The sequence below is a fragment of the Macaca fascicularis genome, chromosome 2 (assembly GCF_037993035.2).
Source record: "Macaca fascicularis isolate 582-1 chromosome 2, T2T-MFA8v1.1".
Lineage (NCBI taxonomy): Eukaryota > Metazoa > Chordata > Mammalia > Primates > Cercopithecidae > Macaca > Macaca fascicularis.
The window spans coordinates 61,456,897-61,481,701 of NC_088376.1; the positions used below are offsets into that span (position 1 = coordinate 61,456,897).

At 34.3% G+C, this 24,805-nt stretch overlaps 1 protein-coding gene across 1 annotated transcript in view; it reads left to right on the forward strand.

Annotated features, from left to right (window-relative positions):
- The window catches only part of RSRC1 (arginine and serine rich coiled-coil 1), a 418,307-nt gene extending 396,555 nt beyond the window's left edge, over positions 1 to 21,752 (forward strand). The window contains exons 8-10 of the mRNA XM_074031315.1: positions 13,333 to 13,439; positions 19,587 to 19,739; positions 20,445 to 21,752. Of these exons, the coding sequence (XP_073887416.1) occupies positions 13,333 to 13,439; positions 19,587 to 19,739; positions 20,445 to 20,537 (353 nt within the window). The 3' untranslated portion in view covers positions 20,538 to 21,752. The remainder of the gene's footprint in view (positions 1 to 13,332; positions 13,440 to 19,586; positions 19,740 to 20,444) is intronic.
- Positions 21,753 to 24,805: the final 3,053 nt, after the last annotated feature.

Consider the following 24,805-nt stretch of genomic DNA (forward strand, 5'->3'; position numbering starts at 1 on the left):
TACAGGCAAAGCCATGTTTCATCTCCTGCTACAATTATTTCAAGAATGTGATCTCACCTGTTAATAATTTCCATTGAAGTCTCTGCTCTTGTCTGCATCTCATCTGGGCACAACATTTTTGGCACCCATCAATTGGAAAGTTTGCTTAACCTTAATTTTTCAGTCAGAATTGCATAAGCTAAATCAATTGAGTTGTGGTTTAGGCTGTGGTGTTGGCTATTGTTTGTGTTGATAATCATCAGTCCTCTTCAATTAGGGCACAATTAAGATGAATTTTTTCCTTGCAAATTTATGTGCCTGGCCTGCTGCTGCAGGCTTCACCTGCAATATCATCTCATCCCTTCTTAAAAGGATTTGTAAACTGCTGATTTCTTTGGGGCATTGTCCCCATAAACTTATCATAAAGGCATCAATGATTTCACCATTCTTTCACCCAAGCTTCATTATAAATTTAAGGTTTGTTCTTGCTTCGGTTTTTGCAGAATTCATATTCTGATAAGGGCTCTTTTCAAACTGATGTCATATCCTTCTTAGTCCCTCAAACTAGATCCTATTCAGACATGTTATGACAAGTTCATTCAAGTTTACTTTGATACAGACAAAATTGAAATCCATACAGTTTTTCTATAATGTACATTTTCCATGAACTTTTTAAGACCCCTTATATAGAACAATGGAACAGGGTAGAAAGACCTTGCTCAACCCTCACGTATATGATCAATTAATTTTCAACAAAACTACCAAGGCAATTCAATTGGGAAAGGAAAGTCTTTCAACAGATGCTACTGGAAAAACTGGATTTTTTTACTGAGGAAAAGAAACATTGACCCTTACCTCACATCATACGTAAGAATTAGCTTTAGTTTTATAGCAGAAAAATGCGGGACCCATGAGAATGAGCTTGAAATGTATTATAAACCCAATTATAAAAGCTAAAACTATAGAACTTCTAGAAGAAAATTTTTGCAGCCTTGAGTAGGCAAAGATTTTTTGGATAAGACACAAAAAACATAAACCATTTTTTTAAATGATAGATTATACTTCCTGAAACGTAAAAAGTTTTACTCTTTGAAAGATACTGTTAAGAAACAAAAAGGCAGGTCATAGAATAGAAGCAAATATTAGCAATACGTATTAACAAAGGACTTCAATTCAGTATATATAAAGAACTCATAACTCAATAAGAGAAACAACCAATTAAACAATGAAGAAAAGATTTCAACAAATCATTCAGAAAAGAATGGATGGCTAATAATCTTATGAAGAAAATGCTCAATATCATTAGTCATCAGAGAAATGCAAATTAAAACAGCAATGAAATACAGTATACCAATTAGAATGGCTATGAGTTAAAATCTGATAATGCCAACTGTTGATGAAGATGTGGAGTACCAGTACTCTTCTATACTGCTCTTGGGAACATAAAATGGTATAACTACTTTGGAAATCAGTTTGGCAGTGTCTTACAAAGTTAAACATTTATCTCCCATACAATCCAACTATTTCAGTATTAGGGCAGTATTTACTATCCAAGAGAAATAAAAACATGTTCACACAAAGAGTTGTACATGAATGTTATAGCAAACTTATTCTCAAAAGCCAGAAACTGGAAACAACCCAAATGTTCATCCGCAGGTGAACGGATTTTAAAAATTGCAGATATTCATATAATAGAATTCTACTAGCATTACCACAGATGTACCCAACAACATGGATTTATCTCAGAAACATTATGCTGAGTGAAAGACATCAGACATGAAAGAGTATGCAATTTATATGAAAGTCTAGAAAATGCAGACTAATCTAAAGTGGCAGGAAGCAGATCTGTCATTGTCTGGGGGTCAGGGTAGAGATAGAAATTGACTGTAGAGACACACAAGAAAATTCTTGGTGACAATGGACGTGTTCTATATATTGATTGTTGTAGTGGTAACACAGGATTAACATGTACCAAAACTCACCAAATTGTATGCTTTGATAGGCACAGTTATAGATAAATTATACTTCAGTAAAGCTAGTACTTTAAGTGCAATTCGAAGTATTTGGTGGTTTCTTTAAACCTTGTGATTTTATATGATGCACTTCATTATTGATATTATAGCAAAATACTCTGCTTTTAGAAAAGAGAAATTAACATCATCTCACATCTACCATCCTCCCTATCCCACCTCTGTTTAAAGGATCAAAATTGTATATACAATCGATAAAATAAGCATGTACGATCATAACTATTAATCATGTAAGGTTATCAGAGATTGAAAGGCTACAGAGCAACCTAGTGCAATGGGAAGCATAGAGGATATTTGAAGTACTAAGACTTGGTTTCATATTCCAAACTCTAGCTCTAATAGTATATCTTGAACTTAGAAATGGGTATATTACTTATTACCAAAAATTAGGATCAAGTGAAACATGCTAAGGCACTTTGCAAGCACAACAAATCCCTGTCCTAACCACTGTACAGTCAGATCTTAACTGCTTGCAAATAAAAGTTCTAAATAAGAATTAGTTTGATTTGCCAATGAACTCTGAGAGAGCAACCGGAAATCTCAACCAGAAATCTCCAACACCTAGCTAGCACCTGGCATAAATACATGTTAACTAAATTAATTTCCCATTTCTGAACCCCAGTATTTTTATTAGCTCTGTTCAGAGAAATTAAGGCACATGGGACCATAAACTATTTTCTCTAAACTTATGAGTCCAAACATAATATGCTTACAAGAAGAGGTATTAGAACTCATAACTTTATACCTACTGATGTTCCAGTTGTTCAAATACAATTATGTTAGGTATCCATTTGCTTCTGACATCATAAAAGAACAGATCACAAAAGACTTGGACTTAAGCTGTCTGCTTTTCCTTGCATAATAAGTCCCCTGGTTCAGGGAATCCAGTCATTATAGAATTTAGCCTAACTGCTTCTAATCCATGTAGGACTTTTTATTAAAGATGAAAACTAGTAAAGAACTATGAGAGGAGATAAAATATTAATTCAAGTCAGTCATCACCATATCTATATCTTAAGAAGTTAATAATTCAAAATCTCTTTTTTTTTTTTTTTTTTTTTTTTTTTTTTTTTTGGTAAAAGACTTCTGAATATACTCCCCACTTCTGAATATACTCCCAGTCCCATGGTGTTAGGGGTAGGTTGCAACCATGTAACTCCAAGGTGACTGGGCTGGCACCAACATCAGCACTGCTGACATCTTCCAGTAAGTTTTAGTTCATTAATCTTAATGCCATACATGTACCCTTTCTCTAGTTAGTGGGTGGCCAGACGTAAAAACTTGCAGAGACAAAGACATTAATGGGATGATGCAAGAAGAGAGTTGGAGATTTTTTTTTTAATCTCCTTTGCACATAGGAGTGACCCTAATCAATGCTTTTTGGAGAATATAAGGAGAATACATCTTGTTGCCTTCTGTAGAATAGAGAACTAAGTAGATATGTTGCCTCTGGGTTTAGTATTTATTTAAACTCTGTCTTTTCATTTTACTACCATCCTCTAATAAACCAATATATCCACTTTGTAAAATATAAGACTCTGGAGGTATTATATGTGCTTATAAAAACACACTTTTAGATAAATGGTTTTTCTGGTCTTCTAATATTCCTCATTTCCTTCTCATTGATTTTCAAGTTTCAACACAATTTTTTAAAAATAAAGATTTAAACATGAGACAGTAAACCAGGGTAAAGAACTAAGGGATTTTGAAATTCAAAGTTATTATTTCTGTTTTTAGTAGCTGTTCCACCCTTGCAAATATGTATAATAATTAGCTACTATTAATATTCTCTTTTCCCTAATTCATTATAAAATGTATAACTTCAATACAATAATGCAGTATGTTTTTATCATGAGAAATCATAACGATATCTTTATATGTGAACCTGAACTTCAATATGAATTTGTGAGATCTTATTTTTATATTAATGTCTATATTTTGTAATGTATGTGGTATGTGTATATATATGTTTATTTTAGACACATTTGACTGCATTTATATATTCATAGAGATTTATATAGAGGCATTAAAAAAAACAGGCATAGTCAGTCATGGATGTTCATTATATATAAAGGTTATTGGGGATGCAAAGATATAAAAGATAGAAGAACCTAGTAATTGCCTTTAAGATCAGAGCACAAAGCATTAGTTTGGATTTTACAAGGCCAGCCAGCAACAAAAGAGCAGTAATTTATGAGCTCAGCGTAAAAGAATAGCATAATTGCATTAAAAATTAATGCTAATGAACACTAAAATGGGGAAGGTGGTTATGATGAAAGTTTGTATTCATCTTTCCTGGTTTGAATGATGGCTAGTGGCTTGATTAATGGCTTAATTTCTATCAATTAGCGGGGGAAAATCTCCTGCGAGACAAGGGTAAATTGAGCATTGAATTACATATCTTGCTTTTGTGTGCTAAGAAAAAAGAGCTGCATATCTCTGATATTAGCCACAGTGACAAATGTGTGTGCCCTGCGATGTCTGCATTAGCTCTCCTGACAGGCGAGTTGTGTGTGGTTATGGGGTGTTTAGAGATGGCTGGCAGACAGCATTCACTGCAAGTTCCTTAGAAACATACAACTCTTCCATCTACAGAATTTTAATTAGAGTCGATAAGGATTCTAGAATTAAAATGGACAGCAAACAGCAACTGCAGAATCTGTATTCTGACCTTTTAATCTGGTATACATCAAATTATATTCCTTTTTCCTACCCTATTAAAATAAGAAAACTTCCAGTAGTTTTAGTTTTGTTGAGATTATGAATTCTTACCACTCTATTAAAGTGGATTTGACTACCAATGTTGATTACATTTGCAATAAGCATAAGGCAATAGTCTATATTTTGGGACTATTTAGTGGTTGTTGGTTTAACCAAATTCATGGAAACCATTCTTGTTTTTTGTAACAATTGCTGAACAGTAAATAAAGAGCAACTTAAAGTGACAATTTCCTACTTAGGTTGTTTGCAGGCTTAAGGGAAAAAAACGCTAGGTTTTTAGAAACTTTATTTTTTTAAGTCATTTATAAAGGTTTTCTAGATGTGACATATATATATCCCTTTAAAAATTTCAAATGTTTCACATTTGAAATTCTGAAAACACACATCTGTAATCTAGTTCAAGATAATGCCAGAAGAGTAAGACATTATATAAAATATTATATATATTTATGTATATATGCATGTATATATGAATCTCTCCCCTACAAATGAAGCTACATTGTATTTTACTGAATGAGTAAGCATTAAAATACAGAATAAGGACAATACCAAGAATACTTATTATTTATTATAAATGGATGGAGTGGGGAAAAAATAAATTGTTGCTTGGCAGGAGTGGGTAAAGAATTCATTTGACTGGAAAATAATGACGAGGTCACAATTCAGGGATTGAATCACAGTTCTACCACCAACTAGCCATGTGGCCGTCACCAAGTTACTTATTAGCCTCAGTTTCTTATCTTTACAATGAGGATAACAGTGTTATTCCTCATTGTCATAATATTTAAATGAGGTAATCCATGTGAAGTACTCAGCACAGAGTGCCTTAAATTTCTATTGCTGTTACTATTACTTACTTCTGCTACCAGAACAGCCCATCTGGCCTTTTAAACAATGACTTAAATGAAAAATTCACTTCTATGACCTTCCCCACTGGAAAGGTATTACATATATCGATGATGAAAACAAAAATTACTGTGGACATATATACACCAGAACAAAACATGTTTGCTTTAAAACATGGTTTCTACCACATAACTGTCATTTTGGGTAGTTTGTGTTATAAGACATCCATTAGGAAGTGAGAAGATTTCCCATTTCTGTCACTGAAGCCTGGGTAACCACGTGTCAGCAAAATACCACTTTCCTACTCAGCCTACAGCATTCAGTGAATCACAGTGGACTCCAGTGTCTTGGTGGGTGATAAAATTCAGCTGGACCTTTTGTGCCTTATCATAGATGTGTGCAGGCCTGTCCTCCACTGCTTCTGCTCCTTCTCTCCTCCTTCTGTCATTTCCACATCCTGGCACACCACAGGTTTACCAGAAGATGTATGAGCTAAAGCCATTTTCTACTTGCCTAAACTCTAAAATGTTGCCAGCTTATTATAAACCATACTGTCAGAAATATACAGATTTATATAAGAACTGTTTAGCCAACTTCCACGTCTTTAGTACTGTTACTAAATGAGCACTTTTGTTTATGCTCTGCTTCCTATATCTGCTACCATTTCTTAAGTGCTTTTAATGTTTCCCTATCCCTGTGCAGAGCACAGGTTATCATCTCCCAGATTTTTGTGTCTTGCTTTTTCATATCATTTTTGCCTTCTGAAATACCACCATGTCAGAGAGTTCTTCTCTGGTTACCCCATCTGAAATAGTTTACTTTCCTCCTTTCTAGCCCTCTAGCCTGCTCTATTTTCCTTGATATTATATTATTTACTTGTTCATTATTTGTCTCCCTCATTAAAACATAAGCTCATGAAGGAAGAAGCTCTTATTCATTTCCAAGTCCTAGTATGGACTTGGAACAGTGTACTAGTGGAACAGTGCCTGGCACATTGAATGTGCTCACTTATTTGAAAAGAGAGGGATGGAGGGAGGGAGGGATGGAGGGAGGGAGGGAGGGAAGAAGTGAGGGGGGAATCTCTTAACCATCCTATGATGTTTAGGCTATTATTATCCCCATGCCATAGATGAGAAAACGGAGACCGACACTGTTGAACCACTTGCCCAAAGCCACACAGCTAGTATGTAGCAGAGACAGGGTTTAACCCAGATAGCCCAAACCCAGAGCCCTTAAAACTCATCACTGAAAGACATTTAATTTTTTAAGTTACAAAAACTTTATATAATTTGACATTTTCTTCCATGAAGTTTTATTTTTTAATGGTAACTTTACTGCCATTTGATTTTCAGTTATTCAACAAATGTTTATTGACTGCCTACTAAATAATAGAGCACACTCCACTAAGTTCTGGAGGTGACACAAAGAGGTATGTCCCCTCTAGCTGGGGAGAAGAAGCTTTCATTCAAGAAGAGATTTGCAAGGCAGCATATGCCAAAAGCCAAATGAATTATGCAAGAGGTGGCAAGGGGTGGCATCATCGCAAGGTGGGCATCAGGCATGGCCTTAAATGACAGGGGGGATTAAGAGAAGGTGAGAGCATTCCAGGTGAGAAGAGCTGAATGAGACATTCAGTGTGGATTTTGTTCTTAATAAAGCCTAGCCTGATGCCCGGTTCACTTTCACTTATTAAAATATTTAACAGAAATCCTTCTTCATTGGTACAGTCACATTAACATTATTCCTATTACTTAATCTAATATAGTAAGCAGTTTAAGGTGAGTTTGTCTTGGATCCCATCCAAAGTGGAGTTGCTTTCAGAGACACTTCAGGAGCCTTGTCAGCATATGTAACATGGTCCTGTAGCATAAGCTTCCAGAAGACTAACAGAAAAGCCCTATTCCACTTAAGAAGTTTTCTCATCTTTTAAATTATTTGTGTATATCAGTTCTGGAAATTTGTTCTCGACAATATTGGTCTCATGAACAACCTCAAAATGTTGGAGCTGGATGGATTTATAATGCTTGCCTTGTATGTGTTCTAAAAGAAACATTTAAAATGTACTGTTTTGAAAGGGAAAACAATTGGATGTGCTCACTTATTTGAAACCTGTGTTCATGAGAAATGTAAAACTTTAGAATTCCAAGTAAGCTTTATGAGATGTTTTGTTTGTTCACAAATTTAATTGAATAGCCAGCTTTACCATACAAATGTATTATTGTTTGCTTTTTTGTTGTTCTTGTAAAGCACTTAAAAATACTTTACATTTCAAAGTTTTTTATTATCTGTCTTGTAACATAAGAAGGAAATTTTTAAATGTTTTTATTATTGACTAAAATTTGAGCTCATTTAATATGAAAATAAGATAATCTTTTGTATTATTTATGTATTTGTAGCAATAGTATTAGTACATATTTTTTTTCTGGAATAGTAACATAAGTAACTCAGTAACTGTGGGGCCAACTGACCCAAATTTTTTGTAACATAAGATGCATTTTAACTTTGGGAAAATTCATAAAATATTAACATTTCAAAGGAGTCAGTTGAAGCTGCTGGTTACTTGTCATGATCACATCTGGGGCAATAGTGCCATCTGCAGTTCCCAGCCCGGCATTACTATTAGAGGAGATTGATTTATGTTTGTAATCTACAAATGCAGTATGAAAAGACTAAAATTTTCTTTTCAAATGAAGATTGATATTGGACCTTATCATCTTTATTTACTAATTTTAAAATTTGTATAACATTTGGTATTTTTGAAGAAAATTCTGTGTTATGAAATGTGAAATTCATTGTCAAATATAACTTGAAGAAGCAGGAGAGCCTAATTTTTATACTATAAACATCAAGAGTAACTAATAAAATTTTTTTAAATTTTTCATCACAAAAGGAAAATGATTTTCTATACTTTGAGTTAAGTATTGATTGTTGTGGTCTGTAATGACTTGGCTTTCTGAGTCTATTATTTTTTATTTTATTATGAAGTATATATCCCTTCCATTAACATCTGGCAAACAACATATGAAAGTTATTTTATTTACCAGTAATATGTTTATTAAAAAATCATCAAGTACTAATGGTATGTTTCCTTCATGTTTACCATGTAAATGTTTTTAAATATCCTATATTAATTCTCCCAGTAACTTTGTTACTTGTCTTTAATTTTACTTCATGGCTAATGAATACAAGATACTGTGTGTGTTGGGTATTTATGCAGCACATACAAACCATAATACATTTTAAATCACATTTTCCCAGTCTTAAAATTGGCACAAAATTGTTAAATGATAAATTGACATGAATAGCTTAAGAAACTGAATTTAAAACAACGTAATATATATTATTGATGTGTGTTATTCTGCTTCCCAAAATGACAGAGTTATACTCAAGACATACATTTGTGGTCATTCACATTAGAATTTTGAGTAAGAAGCAATGTAAAACTTTTTTTTTTTTTTTTTTTTTTTTTTGTGAGACGGAGTCTCGCTCTGTCGCCCAGGCTGGAGTGCAGTGGCCGGATCTCAGCTCACTGCAAGCTCCGCCTCCCGGGTTTACGCCATTCTCCTGCCTCAGCCTCCCGAGTAGCTGGGACTACAGGCACCTGCCACCTCGCCTGGCTAGTTTTTTGTATTTTTTTTTTAGTAGAGACGGGGTTTCACCGTGTTAGCCAGGATGGTCTCGATCTCCTGACCTCGTGATCCGCCATCTCGGCCTCCCAAAGTGCTGGGATTACAGGCTTGAGCCACCGCGCCCGGCCTTAAAACATTTTTATGTCTATTTTCATACAGGATAGAGCTGAGGTACTGTAAAGCCGAAAATGTAAATCTCTTGTGAATCTTTCAAATTTTAATTTAACATGCTCTTACAACCAGTAAAATGATTCCCAAATTGAAACAAAAAAAGCTATGTTGGTGTATTTTCATATTGTGAGTAAGGCAGACTGGTTTTCTCCTATCTGCTCTGTCACTTTGTTAGTTGTGAAGTGATCTTTAAAGAAGCACAAAGATAATGTTGTTTTTCTGTAATCTTTCTCCTTCTTTCCTTTATAATTTTTCCAATGCTATTTTGTTAAGCATACTGGCTTTGGCAAGCCTCTATGATAACACTTTTATTTGTATTAGGAGCTGGTTGTATGTTCAAATTTAAAGCTACAAACACTGCAAGCTTTAGACATCAAGTACTGTTTGTGAGGTCACCTCTGACATTTAATACTAATGATGTCCTTTGCAATTTCAAATAGAGAATATGTTTAGAGAAAAAATTCAAGAGGTCCAACATTTCATTCATATGAGACATCATTCTGAGGTCAGAAATAATGTCTTTTTGTTGGGAATTAGTGACTGTGAAATAATTCCAGTGAAATTAACTAAGACCTATACAGACAAAAGTAGTTTTCATATCGACATTAAAGTTGGATTATACAGACTAGTACCCATTATGACTTTCCTTTGCTATATTAACATTATTATATATGTAATTAATAAAAAATTTATCTGCTTGTATGGGATGTGTTAATATTAATAAATTAGCTGGGCAAAGAATCTTCTCTCATTTCACATGCTCAGTTAGTATATTGCATAATTAAAATCTAGAGGAGCTTTCATTGTATAAAGCATGTGGGACTATTTACTCTTACATGGCACTCTGATAGTGCTTGGTTTTATTGTGTGGGAAGATATATTCTTCCAAAGATGGGAGTATTGTCTGTGTTGGCTGCTACTTCCAAGCATTTCATTCTCATGTGGTTATTTCTCACAAGAGAAAAGACTGGTTTCAGCTGTCAGGGACACATCTTCATAAGAGCCATCTTTCCCAGAAATAGACTGGAGTTGCACAAGACTGTATCTTTATAAATTGTGATTGGTCAGAAGTTGAGACAAAGATTTTGTCAGATAATATTTTTGTTGAATTTATGAAACCAATTTTCCTTTAATACTCTTTATATTTATCTCTATAACAACAGCTATATAACAACAGCTATATAACAGCTTTATCCTTTCAAGGATAAAGCTGCTATAAAAATTGATTTGCTGCAAAAAACTCCACGTTCGTGTCAAACCACTTATTACTATTGTTAAGTAAATGTGACTATTCTCCATGAACCCTAAATCCCAAAATTTTTAAGTGCCTTAGCTGAGTATACAATCATTCCTAATTCAACTATGTCTTCACATCAGCTTAAAATGAATTTAAACAGCAAGGGTGTAAGTCATTATGTTACATTTTTCTGCCCAGCTAGCATGTGAAAAAACTGAAATATAAAAATATGAAAATACAAAAATATGAAATTACACATGCACATGGCTGTTTATTAAAGCTGTAACTGTGAAAGCAAAAGACTAGAAACAACTAACCATCCATAGGGCATTAGTGGAAAAAACTATCATCAAACTATGAAATATAATGCTATTCTATTATAAAATAGAATGCAGAACTCTCTTAGCTGCTGTGGAGTAAAAGTGAAGAAATGTTAATTGAAAAAGGTAATATACATAATAGTACATAGTATGCTAATTTTATGTAAGCAAGAAAAGAATATACTTATATTTTCAAAAATAAACAATGGAAGGATAAACACAAACTTAGTAAAAATGGTTATCTCTAGATTGGAGTGAGAACTAGGGACATTCTAGACTTGTGAATGGTGTTTTAAATTTTGACCTTAGAATCATGTAAATATTTTTTGCAACTAAAAAATGAACATTAATCACAAAGCAAGACCTGAAAAATTGTTTCAATTAACTGAAACAAACCTAATTGTATATCAAATTAATAGCATAATTATGCAGAGAATTATTTCATGACTTTAAAGCACAGTATTTTAGCATTTCAGCAGTGGAATAAATCCTAAGGTCAAAGACCATAACAAAATTTTAAACTGTGTTAATACATCTTGTTATTAATAGTAATGTTTGTCCTGTTATTTTGAAATTAATACATATACATATTAAGAAAAACAAATACTTTTGGTCATATCATTAGAGCCTAAGATTTTTAGAGTAAGAAAAAGGATATACAAATATAAAATAAAAGACTTTTAAGATCCTAAAATCTTTAATTTGGTTGGTAGTATCAGCATAAACTCATATTAACTGTTTCCTTCTAAAAGCATGTACTTTGTATCTCACATACTGAAGAGGTTCAGAAGCATTGACAATTCAGTAGCAATGAATACCCCTAGTACCCAGATTGTTGTCTATAAATATTATTCTCCATTATGAAGAGCCTGAGTCCTTTGGAGAAATGGCTGATTTCAGGTCTGGGACAGAAACTGTTCAAGATGATCCTACAACTCTTATTAAGCCATAACTACTGGGGATTATATTGAAAGGCTATAGGAATCAACTTCAAGAGGATCCCACTACCCAAAAATGAAACAATTGAAGCATCAAAATAAGAAAATGACTACCATGGACTGAAGTACATTAAATAAACAAATATTCATGAATTCATAATGACCATCTTTGGTCACCTTTGGACCAAAATTGATAAAGGGAAAGAATCAAACATCTATTGTGACTTTCCTATATAGGCTGTATTTCACAGTCACTGAATAGTCAATGAGGAAATGTTCTTCATTATAGAAGAATCAGAGCTAATAAATGCAGGAAGAATGATAGAGTATCACCATTTTACAACCTCTAATGAAATAATGGCTCAAAGCAACAAACAGTGTTGCTAATTTGCTAAGTGAAAGATTGATGGGGAACTTTCTAAGGGGTCAGACTGACTCATCTTGTCCCCACTGATCAATCTTAACCACTAAAAGTAGGAAACGTGCATCCTGATATGATGTAATAGGAATGACACAGCATCATTTATGATGTATTCTTCACCAAAAGAAATTGAACCTTAATGTAATTAAGCCTTTGGGTTTCACTAGTGGTTTACACAAAACATGGGAAATAGAGGAACATGTTAAATAATATCATGAGAATAAAATCAGCCAGATCCAGAATCTAGAAATTTTACAAGATACATGATTCAGATTCTTCAGTGAATAAATGGCAATGAAAGGGAAAGGCAGTGGACTGTAAGTGATAAAAGGAGACTTAAGGTACTTATCAACCCAGTGCAATGTATAGACCTTGTTTGGATCCTATTTCAAACAAACCAACTATAAAGAGACTTTTTTACAATCAGTGAAAATCAAATATGGAATATTTATAGATGTAATCAAATTAAGGAATTATAGATAATATTTTTAGTTGTGAAAATTTTCAAGTTATTGTTCTTTTTATTTAAGTTCTTATCTGTTGGAGATGCCTACTAAAATATTTAGGGATAAAATGGTATGATGCCTGGGATTTACTTTTAAATATATCAGATCCACCCAAAAAAATTGAGGTGGATATAGATAGATTGATTAAATAAGAATAACAGAAAGTTAATGGTTATAGAAGCTGAGCATTGCATACAGGTGGATTCACTGTGCCCTTATTCCTTTTATGTGTATTTCCATGATAAAATGTTAAAGTTTAAGAAAAAGCCCCCCCACCAGATTAGCTGAGATCATTATAGCAGTGCCTTCTTAGCAGTGTTTTAGGTTTTGAGTATGAGTCTTAATTCATAGGCATATTGTATTTGTGGATCTCAAAACAAAAGAGTTTCTTGTTGTAGCTTAATTTATAAATGTCTTTTTATCCAATTAAATTTCACAAGTAGTAAAATTTCTTCATAGAAAGAACATTGCTTAGGTATGGCGTTATTAACATGCTTACACCAAAATACACTGACATTATACCCTCTTTTTCAGACCAAGCCACCCTGGTAGAACAAGTGAAAAGAGTGAAAGAAATTGAAGCTATTGAAAGTGATTCTTTTGTTCAGCAGACATTCAGATCAAGTAAAGAAGTCAAAAAGGTAAGTTTTTATCCACCCATTATGAGTAAACCTTTGGATTCTATCTGAAGAGATGCTTTATTAATGGATTTTACTTAAATGTGTTTCTTCTAATAGATGAAGTAAAGCAAGAGAGTGTCAGCCATGTTGCTGAGAGAGAGAAAACAAATCAGGGAGACTCACTTAATCACTTTAATACAAGTTTAATTTGTATAAAAAATACTATAAAATGTGTCAGATGTCATTTTTATTTTTAAATTCACCAAGAAGACAAAATAATATGTCAACAAAATAGTTCTATAACAGTAATGCACATTTCTTAACATACACGGTTTTCTTTTCAAATGTGTACATCTACGTTTTGAATTGACATTGCTAGAGAAAAGTTAGAAAAGGGCTTTAATAATAAAAACTAATACCCATATTGTCACATATATCTTCATTCTTTGCCCAGATGGTTATCATTTATTTGACTGTGGTAAAGGAGCTTTGACTGACATTTTACTTCCATTGAATATTTTATTCTTTCATTCATTGGTAGGACTGCTTTTAGGAATTAGGTTTCTATTGTAGGAAAAGGTATTCTAGGAAATACATGTATTCTTTAATAACATTCATATAATGAAAATATGGTTATAATTAACACTCTAAAATATTCTCCATCCATAAATTGTATTAATGGCTGTATAATATCCTGTTGATGTCTCCTGACGGTTATTTTTCCTCTGATATCAAATAAGTAGTTTTAACTTCAGAGATTTTAAGTTCATATTTATTATCTTTTCAAAATAAAATTTTAAGATGGAATTACTTGTTAAAGGTTAACATTGTTTTAATACATGTTTCCAAGTCACCCTCTGAAAATATTCTGCCAATTCAAATTCTACCCAAAAGTTCAAAGAGATAACTGCCTCCCACAGATATCTTGGTTGGCACCCAATCCTATCAGGTTTATCATGTTTACTGACCTAATAGGTAAAAATTGGCCTGTTTCCATTAGCACTTCTTTTGTTATTAGTGAGATTAAAGTCTTTTCAATTACCACATACTTTTTAAAATAATTTATTCAGGAGAGATGTATTGAGCATATACTACATGTCAGGCGTAGGATCAGATAGCCCTGGATAATCTGTGGTCCTTGTGTTGCCATTTTGTTGATTTCCTTTGAACTTTTGGTAGTTTGCCAGCACAACTCCTAAAAAAATTGGGGCCATGAAATGAACATTCATAAATGTAGTTGCCCATTTTATTTAATCTTATTCTTACATATTATAAGGCCATTCATATATCCTAATGGAATTACTATAATTTATTTTAAAACTTGCTTTCCTCATATTTGTTTGTGAAGTTTACCCTGACACCCAGTTTTTATTGGACTCTCTTATGATAAACTAGCATTTTAATTATGTAGAAATGCTTATTCTTCCATAGTCAATACACTGGGTTTTCTACTAAACAACTTTTTCTCACTTGGTACTAATTGTTAATTTCTCCCTTTAAACTTATTTTCAATTCAATGCCTCCAACAAAGCATGCATCGAAAGGTAGGAAGTAGTGCTAACAGGAGAATATGCTAGAAAACTTCATAAGGTGGCATTTATCTTGGTGAATATACAATAGTCTGAAGTCTTACTGGACTTTTATTAGTCACTACACTTCAGAATGATCAGAAGATCAGTGACAGTCTAACAATGAATAAATTCACACTTGACTGAAATATAGAACAAAGGGACAGTTTATTACTTTAGAAAGTGATATCCCTGCCTAGACTCTAAAATATCTGTATCTGCAATATAAGGCGAGGATTCAGGATGCCCAAGAAGCTGAATTATTTATGAGGAGATTACTTAGCAAAAGGAGGTAAATTATCTTGTGGACCCTTTTATCCAGATCATGGAAAGATATGATGGACTATCCCTGATGCATAGCAAGGATTAACTCACTTGAGGACTGAATTACCCATGACCCTAGTTTCAACAGATTTTTCTCCTGGACAGTTTTGTACACTTTGATATAAAGTTTGTATCCCTTAAAAAAAAAAGGCTTTTGTATGCTGGCCACCCCTTCAGTTGGTACAGTCTTTGTTTAACTGTGTTAATTCCACTAATTAAGCTAGGGAGCTTTTACCAGAAAAGTGGCTATTACCAGTGACATGCTAGACACTGTGTCTCCTGCAACACATATTGATTTAACTAGTTTAACTCTTTTGTATTTCTTTTGTCTGAGTTAAGAGGGAATCTGATAGTCCCTGATATATCATTGAGGAACAAAGATGCATCTTGTTTTCAAACTTAGTATGAGTTATTCAACCCTAATGTTGTTGTATCTGGCGGATACCCACCTGTGTTCAAAAGAAGGGTAAATAACCCTATGCAGCATGGTCTTTTGGCCTACTTGAAAGTAGATTTTAGAACTAATTTTTACAAACTAAACCACCAGGTGGCAGCGCTACTCAAAGCCAGATATTTGATAGTAGCCATTTTGAGGTTTTGTTTTATAGTCAAGGGAAAATTTTATCTTACAGTTTTTCTCACTTAAATAAAGTAGCAATTAGTGGTTCTCTCTACAAATTTTTAATTGCCCATTATTAAACAATAACTTCCATGCTCTGATCTAACCTCTGAGAGCTTCACCTTCTATTATGTGTAAGTACTTCTCAAAGAAATCATTAATGTACTGTGTAGATAAAAACAAGATGAGATTGCTTGGTTTATATGGTAGAATCTTATCTCTGCTACCTAAAGAGGTGGTGTCCACATCTTTGACAACTAGAATAATAGCACTCCACATCTTTTTAAGGCAGTTTAACATGGATAGTGTCTCCTAGCTAAGCCCTATCACGCCATAGCTAAGATATGCAGAATGACACGCTCTTACAGTCTCCGTAAGGCAGTATAGACTACCAAAAATCAATGTCTTGAACCTCTTGGATTAGCATATTTCCCACTTGCCCTTGTGCAGAATATTGGGCTTTTTAAATGTCCTTAGTTGTATTAAGGGTCAGTATAACATCACTTAGGGCCACAAACCATCTAGGCACAGTGTGTTGGAGACATACAAATGTTTGAGACTTGGTGAAAAAAATTACTGACTCCAAAATGTAACAGTAAAGCTGCCAAAACAAATTGAATAAATATTTAAATATCTATAAAAGTTAATATTATCATTAACATTGGCATCATTAGTTGTTAGATTTAGTAGTCATAAGCATCTTAACATTTGAAAACAATTTGTAGAATAGATTTCTCTTACTTTGTAAGAATTCCTAAACATACATGACTGTCCAGATATCTATCCCTCAGATATCTAGCCCTTTTGTCCACAAGGGAATCAATCTCTCCTATGAATGCTGATCAGCTTCCATTAGAATAAAAACTAAAAAATAGAGTATTTTAATTGAATAAAATACATGCCCTAAAAAAAAAGTGGATCTCAATATCATCATCCCCAAAATAGCTCAGAATTTGTCTCCTCTCAAAAATCCACAGCCACCATTTAAATCCAAATCATCATCTCATTCTTTAACTGTTATAGTAGCCCTCTGGTTGTTCTTCCTGATTTTGCTTTTGCATTTCTCTAGTCCAGGACCCATTCAGCAGCCAAAACAATATTTTTCAAGAATAATTAGACTTTACTGACCATCTGACCATTACAGAATAACTGGTACCAAATTTGCCCTCCCACCATAAACAGCTATAGAACTTGACAAGATGTGTGAGGCATTGTTTTTAGGAATGTAACAATAGGCAGCTCAGGAGGGTGATCCTTTGGAGAAGGGAGATAAAAGGTGAGCCCCACAGTTGCCCGACTTTCTGTCTGAGGTCACTTGCCTGCTATGGTGCTGGGAAGTGATACCCATGCAGAGTGGTGATGTGGCTGTGTTAAGGAAGAAATACCCCAAGTTCTGGCCTGCAGTGTCTCACTGTCTCTTTTGCTCACTATACACCAGCGCGTGTGGCCTTTTTTCTGATCTTCAAAGACACCAAGCTCTTCTGTCTCAGAATCTTTGTCTTTTCCCTCTGACCAGAGATCTGTTCTTCCTCTTCACATGCCTGGCTCCTTCTAAGTCTTCAGGGCTTAAATTTCACCTCCTAGAGAAGCCATCCCTAGCCACCCAATCTAAAGTAGATGTTTTTCCCTTCCTGATCCCCATCATTCTTTGTCAGCACCTTGTATATTCCTTTATAGCACATACTACAATTTGTGATTATGCATTATTTTGGAATTTATTTGTTTATAATCTGTCAACTCCATTAGCAGCATATAATTGCCACTTGGGACAGGGACCATATCTATTTGACTCTGCCTGTGTACCCAGTGCTTAGCAATTAGTAGTGCTCAGTAAATACTGGTTAAATAAATGGATCTCCAACTCTAAAACAAATTAACCTACGAATAGTTTAATTCATGCATATTTTATCCTATGTATATTTTTCTTAGTGACATCTGTTTTTGGCTTTGTTCAGAGAAGTGAAGTGTCCAGAAGTAGATAAGTTGAAATAAATGGAAATTGAAAAACAATAGGCGTGGAACAAATGGGTATAAAAATGGCTACATAACAGAATTAATCTCCTATTCTTCTTGTTTTTATTTAATTTTACTTTTTAATTTCAGTTTCTCATCTAATCCACTTCATATTATCCCTGTAACCTTGCTGCTACTCAGTCACTCCCTGGCCTTCTTTCTCAGGGAAGAAGACATTGAAATGTAACTAAGTGAGCAGTACTCTGCTGGCTCCTTCAAGGCAGAAGCAATGATTTATTAGTTGTATCCCCAGCGCTTGGTACAGTGCCTGGCACCTGGTGAACATTCAGTAAAGGTGGAATGAATTGGGAATCTATGGTTTGCATGATGATATAAGAAATCCCAGAGTTTTATTTTTTTCCAAAGATACATCATACCTTTGTTTCAAACTTTTATATATATATTTTAATATTTTAAGGAACTCCAAGACAACCTTTGAGTTCATCAGCTGATTAATAAATAAAATGTGGTAGATCCATACAATGGGACATTATTTAGCATTAAAGAATATTGAAGTACTGATACATGCTGCAATATGGATGAACCTTAAAAACATTATGCGGCTGGGCGGTGACTCACGCCTGTAATCCTAGCACTTTGGGAGGCCAAGGCGGGCGGATCACTTGAGGACGGGAGTTCGAGATCACCCTGGCCAACATGGCAAGACCTGGTCTCTACTAAAAATACAAAAATTAGCCGAGTGTGCGTGGTGGTGTGCACCTGTAATCCCAGCTGCTCGGGAGGCTGAGGCAGGAGAATCACTTGAACCTGGGAGGTAGAGGTTGCAGTGAGCCAAGATCGTGCCATTGCACTCCAGCCTGGGTGACAGAACAAGACTCTGCCTCAAAAACAAAAAATTATGCTAAATGAAAGAACCAGTCATGAAAGACCACATATTGTATGATTCCTTTTATCTGAAATGTCTGGAATGGGCAAATCCATAGAGAAAGGAGACTAATTGTTACCTAGAATGGAAAGGTTGGAATAAATGGGGAATGATTGCTAATGGTATGAGGTTTTGTGAGGGATGATGAAAATGTTCTAAAGTTGATTCTGGTAATAATTGCACAACTCCATGGATATGCTAAAAGCCATTGAATTATGTACTTTAAAAGGGTAAATTGTGTGGTATATGAATTCTGTCACTCAATAAGGCTATTTTTTTAAAGATAACCTTTGAATTTACTTTTCATACCTAAAGAGGCCAACTAAATGTTGGATATTTGTTGTAAGCTTGTTTCGATTAATAGGATTTAGATATATGAAATAATGTATCTCTCAATAGTATAGGCACATAAGTACCAATTTCTTAAGAAAAATATGCTCATCATAAGAAATGATGAACGTTTTCTCAGCATTTTTGTATGTGTTATTCCTAAAACAAATACAATATAGTTATTCTTATATTCTATTTCTATATATATAACTGTATTCCTAAATATAATTATTCCTAAAAGAAGCAAATATAAAAATAAAATAACTGTATTTCCAAAACAAACAAATACAAAAGGTAGGGCCTTTTGGGAGATGGGTATCATCTCAAAGGAGACTAATTGAACAGTTGTTACTCAAAATCAGAAATATTATTGAAGTGAAACTCTAATTGTGTATTGTGTTGAAATTAATACGTGTTGTTTCTTTCAGTCAGTGGAACCTAGTGAAGTGAAACAGGCAACTTCAACATCAGGACCAGCATCAGCAGTTGCCGATCCACCCAGTACTGAAAAAGAAATAGATCCCAGCAGCATCCCTACTGCTATCAAGTACCAAGATGACAATTCCCTGGCCCATCCAAATGTAATATCCTTAAACTTTACAAATGTCAGTTGAAGTCTAATTTACTGAAATTATTTCAAGCTGTTATCCTTTTGTGCTAACACCAAGAAGACCATTGGAGGAAACAGGTTCATATTCCCTTGGTAAAAGTAGGCATCTGGCCCCCAGGCCATTAGAACTGTTATCTATATTTGAATACAGTAGGGTCCAACTCATGTTGCCTAACTTGTAAACGTATTCTGTCTATGGTTAAGAAAAACAGACAAAGAGAAGCATTTTTTCCTTTTTTTTTTTTTTTTTTAGCTGAATTGATCAGCACCATGAGAAGTGTTTGTTTAAAAATCTAGCACTAAAAGTTCCATTTCTGACTTAGCTCCACTTTGTTCATTATCTGTGAGCACATCACTAACATCGTACTTTGCTATCCTCTATGAAATGGTGTAATTCTACTGTGTTTTGAAAAAGTTGTAGGAAATAAACTTCACAAATATAAGGTACGAAATTGTTAACCAATGGTGTTGATACTAGTAGTTATTTTAATCCAAGAATTTCTGAGCATTACTAATTCCAAATAGATAGTCATCAATTAAGAGGTCATCAAGAGTTAAACAACATCCAAATCTTGTGTTGAAAGATATATTCTACAAAGGTGGGTTCTGTCATATTAGGTCAAATTCAACTTACTGGGAGACAGTAACATTTTTTCTTTTTCTTTTCTTATTTCAGTTATTTATCGAGAAAGCTGATGCTGAGGAAAAATGGTTCAAGAGGTTAATTGCTCTCCGACAAGAAAGACTAATGGGCAGTCCTGTGGCCTAAGTAATATACATATAGTTGGATTGGATTGTCAGCAATAACATTGGAAATTTAGGTTTTTAAATCCCAATATTAACTTTTTACTCTTAAAAGGATTTTTCTGATTATATATAAAGGTAGTCTCATTTCATTTGTCTCTCATGTAGGCTTGAATATTTGTTGATTTGAATTAAATCAAACATTTTGAAAATTAAAACAAAATTTAAGATTGCATGAAAATGTTATACTGTTAATAAAGCTAATCATAAATAAGTCTCTTAAAATGAATGGTACACAGTAGTGTTTCTTAGTGCAATTCAAAAAATGTCAAGATGTCATTTAAGGACAATTTTGATGAATTATGCATACATAAGAATTGAATTACATGCTGTAAATATGAGATTTCATCTTCCATATGGTATTCAACCATTTTTAAATATTTTATTTCACCATATTGCAGATTTTTAGGCACAATGAAAAGCACGCTAAACCATATAAGCAGAATGTGCATGTTAAAGAATATATTTATGGGAAAAAAAATTTTTGAAACTTAAATAAATTGATGATTTTGCTTGGAGATCAGCTTCTACTAGATGCTCCCTTGCAACATGTTAGCAGATCTCAGCTTGTTTTAGAAATCATATGTTCATGCTAGACCTAATCAGTTGGCCAAATACCTATGATAGAGAAATCATTTCTGAGAAAACTGATAAGAGCTCTCACTTCAGTCTTACTTAACCCACTGCTATTCCCTGTGGAGAAATCCAGCTAATTGTTTTGATAAGGCTATCTGCCATTGTAGAATACCTTTCTCTAGTAGCTGAATGACAATCAACTGTATGTTCCATACTAAACATGCCAGAGATAGGACTTTTAGGCCTTGCTTTACAAAACTGGTTTTTAACAGCTGACATGAATATTTCCCGTTTCTATTTTCTCCTGTTGTCCAGTCACTCTAATTTAGTCTCTGTGAAACTGTAGCTCAGAACACAAGATAAGCACAAAAAGTCTTCAGGGTAGGACTGCCAACATATAGGACATTTTAATGCCATCTTCTTTATATTTCTGGGACTATTAAAATTCAAATCTCTGTTGAAAATGAAAAATATAAAACAGTTGCAAACAGTATAGAAAATAAGTGATGATGAAATATTTGTTTTCATACAAACATGCTTTCCCATTCTAAATAGATGCTAGTTTTCTTTTTCCTTAGCTGCAAATAAAAGTGCCCCAAATGAACCGATATTTGTGTGGTTTTTAATATAGATGTATACAATTTTAGTGACTTAAAAAAGGGGTTGCATTTTGTGAAATATTTTTATTTCATACTTTGTAATAACTTATAAACTATAGAAGTACTACCACCCTATTGGAAAGTATATTTTAGTGGTCTGGGCAAGAATATAGGTTGCCATTTAGGCCACTAATGATTATCCAGAGGACCTGGGCTAGCCAGTTTCCTCAATATCCCTCATCATCTTATCTATAAAACAGTGAAAAATCTGGTCTACTTCAAGTATATTTAATACCAGTGTTCCTCTGTGGCAAGTTCCCCAAATACAGAAGCTTGTACTGTGACAGAATTGTTTTTTGGGATTTTGTTTGTTTGTTTTTTAGATGGAGTCTCACTCTGTCACCCAGGCTGGAGTGCAGTGGCACGATCTCAGCTCACTGCAAGCTCCGCCTCCCGGGTTCATGCCATTCTCCTGCCTCAGCCTCCCAAGTAGCTGGGACTACAGGTGCCTGCCACCACGCCCAGCTAATTTTGTGTGTGTGTGTGTGTGTTTTTAGTAGAGACAGGGTTTCACTGTGTTAGCCAGGATGGTCTCGATCTCCTGACCTCGTGATCCATCCACCTCGGCCTCCCAAAGTGCTGGGGTTACAGGCGTGAGTCACTGCGCCCGGCTGAAAATCAAATTTTTTAAATGAACCAAACTATGGTCCCTACAGGAATTCAGTGACTACTTCCCTCCTCCCTGGTTTTCTACATGATTCATTTTTATATATTATTAACTTCATTTACCTGCATGTCTATCAAGGACCACAATATTACCACACAAGCCAAATCAAATTTAATGAAAAGGACTGCATAGAACATGATCAAACATATTGCCTAACTCAAGCTAGCCTTCTTTAATATACTTTTATAGTGAGTCTGTAAAGCAGAGTAATTCCTTTCATGTCACTTGATTAATAATAATTTGGATGTACATGAGACCTTAAGTGTTTTATGAAACATTGATTTCTTAAGAAATGATGGATACTGATAATACAGGTTGAGTTTTCATTTCTGACAACTAAGTATATTCTCAAGGAAAATGAAATAAGAACATTTTTCCTGGCACTGTAGTTAAGAGGAGGCAAAGAGCTAAAGATATGAGCACAGAATACTTTGAATCATTCACCTCCTTTGCTTCATCATCCTAACATGTGAAATGAAGATACTAATTGCAGACCTGCCTACTTTGATTTTTCAGTAAAATGACATAAAAGAAAGCCCTTCATAGAAACTTCTGCTATTTATGCCAAGGGAACATTTGACGTGATAGACATCTTAGTGAAATGTGGAACAAATAGTTGCTATACTCCAACTTAAATGTGTTTATGTGTGTTCTTGAGCTACCATGGTCAATAGTTGCCATTCCAGCGATGTCCTCAGCCCTCCCTGCGCTTCTTCCCTGCCAAGGTCATAAGAAACCTTACTTGCTCTGCAATTAGTGACCTACCATCTACTTACTTGAGAAATCTCAGGTCTTCTTCACAGTCAGATTTACCCATTTATTCATTAATATCATGTTGAGTACCTACTTCATGCTGGGCACAGTAAGATGTGCTTGAGGAATGCATATCTGAATCCAGTAGAGATCCTGCCCTCAAGAGGCTTAGTTATGAAGCCCAGACATGTAAATGATGTCAGTGATATAGTACTTAGTGGCAGAGGAGAGGATTTGGTTGCAAAGGAAAGAAATTACTGTAAGTTAAAAAATTAAGGAAGGCTTCATGGAAGAAATCACAATCGAACTGAGTCTTGAAGGACAAGAAAGCTGGAGCCACAGGAACTCCCAGTCACCCACATATATCTTCCTGATAGCTATTCTAGAAGGCTGGGAACTACTGCTGTTTTGAACAGAGTCCCTCTCATGAAATACCCAAGTGGCCCTGCTCAATCAATCTTATCAAAAATCCAGGCAAAATTTCAGGTACCTGGTAACCCTCTGACTCTCTATTTCTTTATTTTTGCGGAGAATAAGCTGAATAAGATAAGTCTTGATTTGGCCACAAGCATCAACAATCTTGCATACTGCCACTTGTCAGCCAAGATGACAGATTCTGCAATGGAACTGAAAAGAGACTTGCAGTGCCGCTAAAAAAGAACTGCATCTGCCAGTGAGGGCTTGCACGACCATGTGGACCACTGTGTGTTCCGTTACTCTCTGTTTTTCTACTCTGTACTGTTATAGAAAACATCGTTTTGGAACTGAAAGACAATTTGTTTGCCTGTGGTTAGGTCCCTCCCCAGATTTTCCTTTGATTTGTGCATCAAATGAAAATCTTCAAGTGAGCAAATAAGATAGTAACAAAAACTAGAAATGAAATAAGACATAGAACATTTTCAGCCAATAAACCCTAGATAGAGTTTATCCCAAAGTTTTCACCCATGTTACTCTTTCCTTTCCTCCTTTCCCTACCCCAAAATTCCTTGTGAGTATTACAAGAGATTTTAAATCAACTCTTGGTCATTACTGAACTGATACAATGTTTGGATTATTTGGACAATTTTTTAATGCCCTCCTGTAAGCCTTACTCTTTATAACTCCTTTATAGAATAATGGAAAAGTAAATCCTCTTGATAAGAAAACATTTGAGTCAGTAGAGCACAGCAAGAATACAAATGGATATAAGAAAGAACACGTTGTAAAGTCTGTAATCATCTTAACCTTTTATCATAGGGATGGACATTGATTAATATATTCAACTCTATTTGGTAAGTTTTTTCTAAAAGAAAATGCTGTCATATATTTCCAAGTTATTTTGGCTATCATTGTTTCCCCAGAATCTGGTCTAATTCCTGACATAGAGAAGCTCTCAATAAATATGTTTTAATGAAGAATTAATTAGCCCATCTTAAATAAGAAATCTATTTAGCAGTCTGTTTATTTAAATTGCTCAAGCTATTTGGAGTCAGTGCAAAAATAAATAAATAAATGTTACAACCAAATTATTTTGGTTTCTCTGATTTATATCTCCAAATGGCTCTGAGCTGACAGAGGTTTTTGGATGTCATAGGGAAG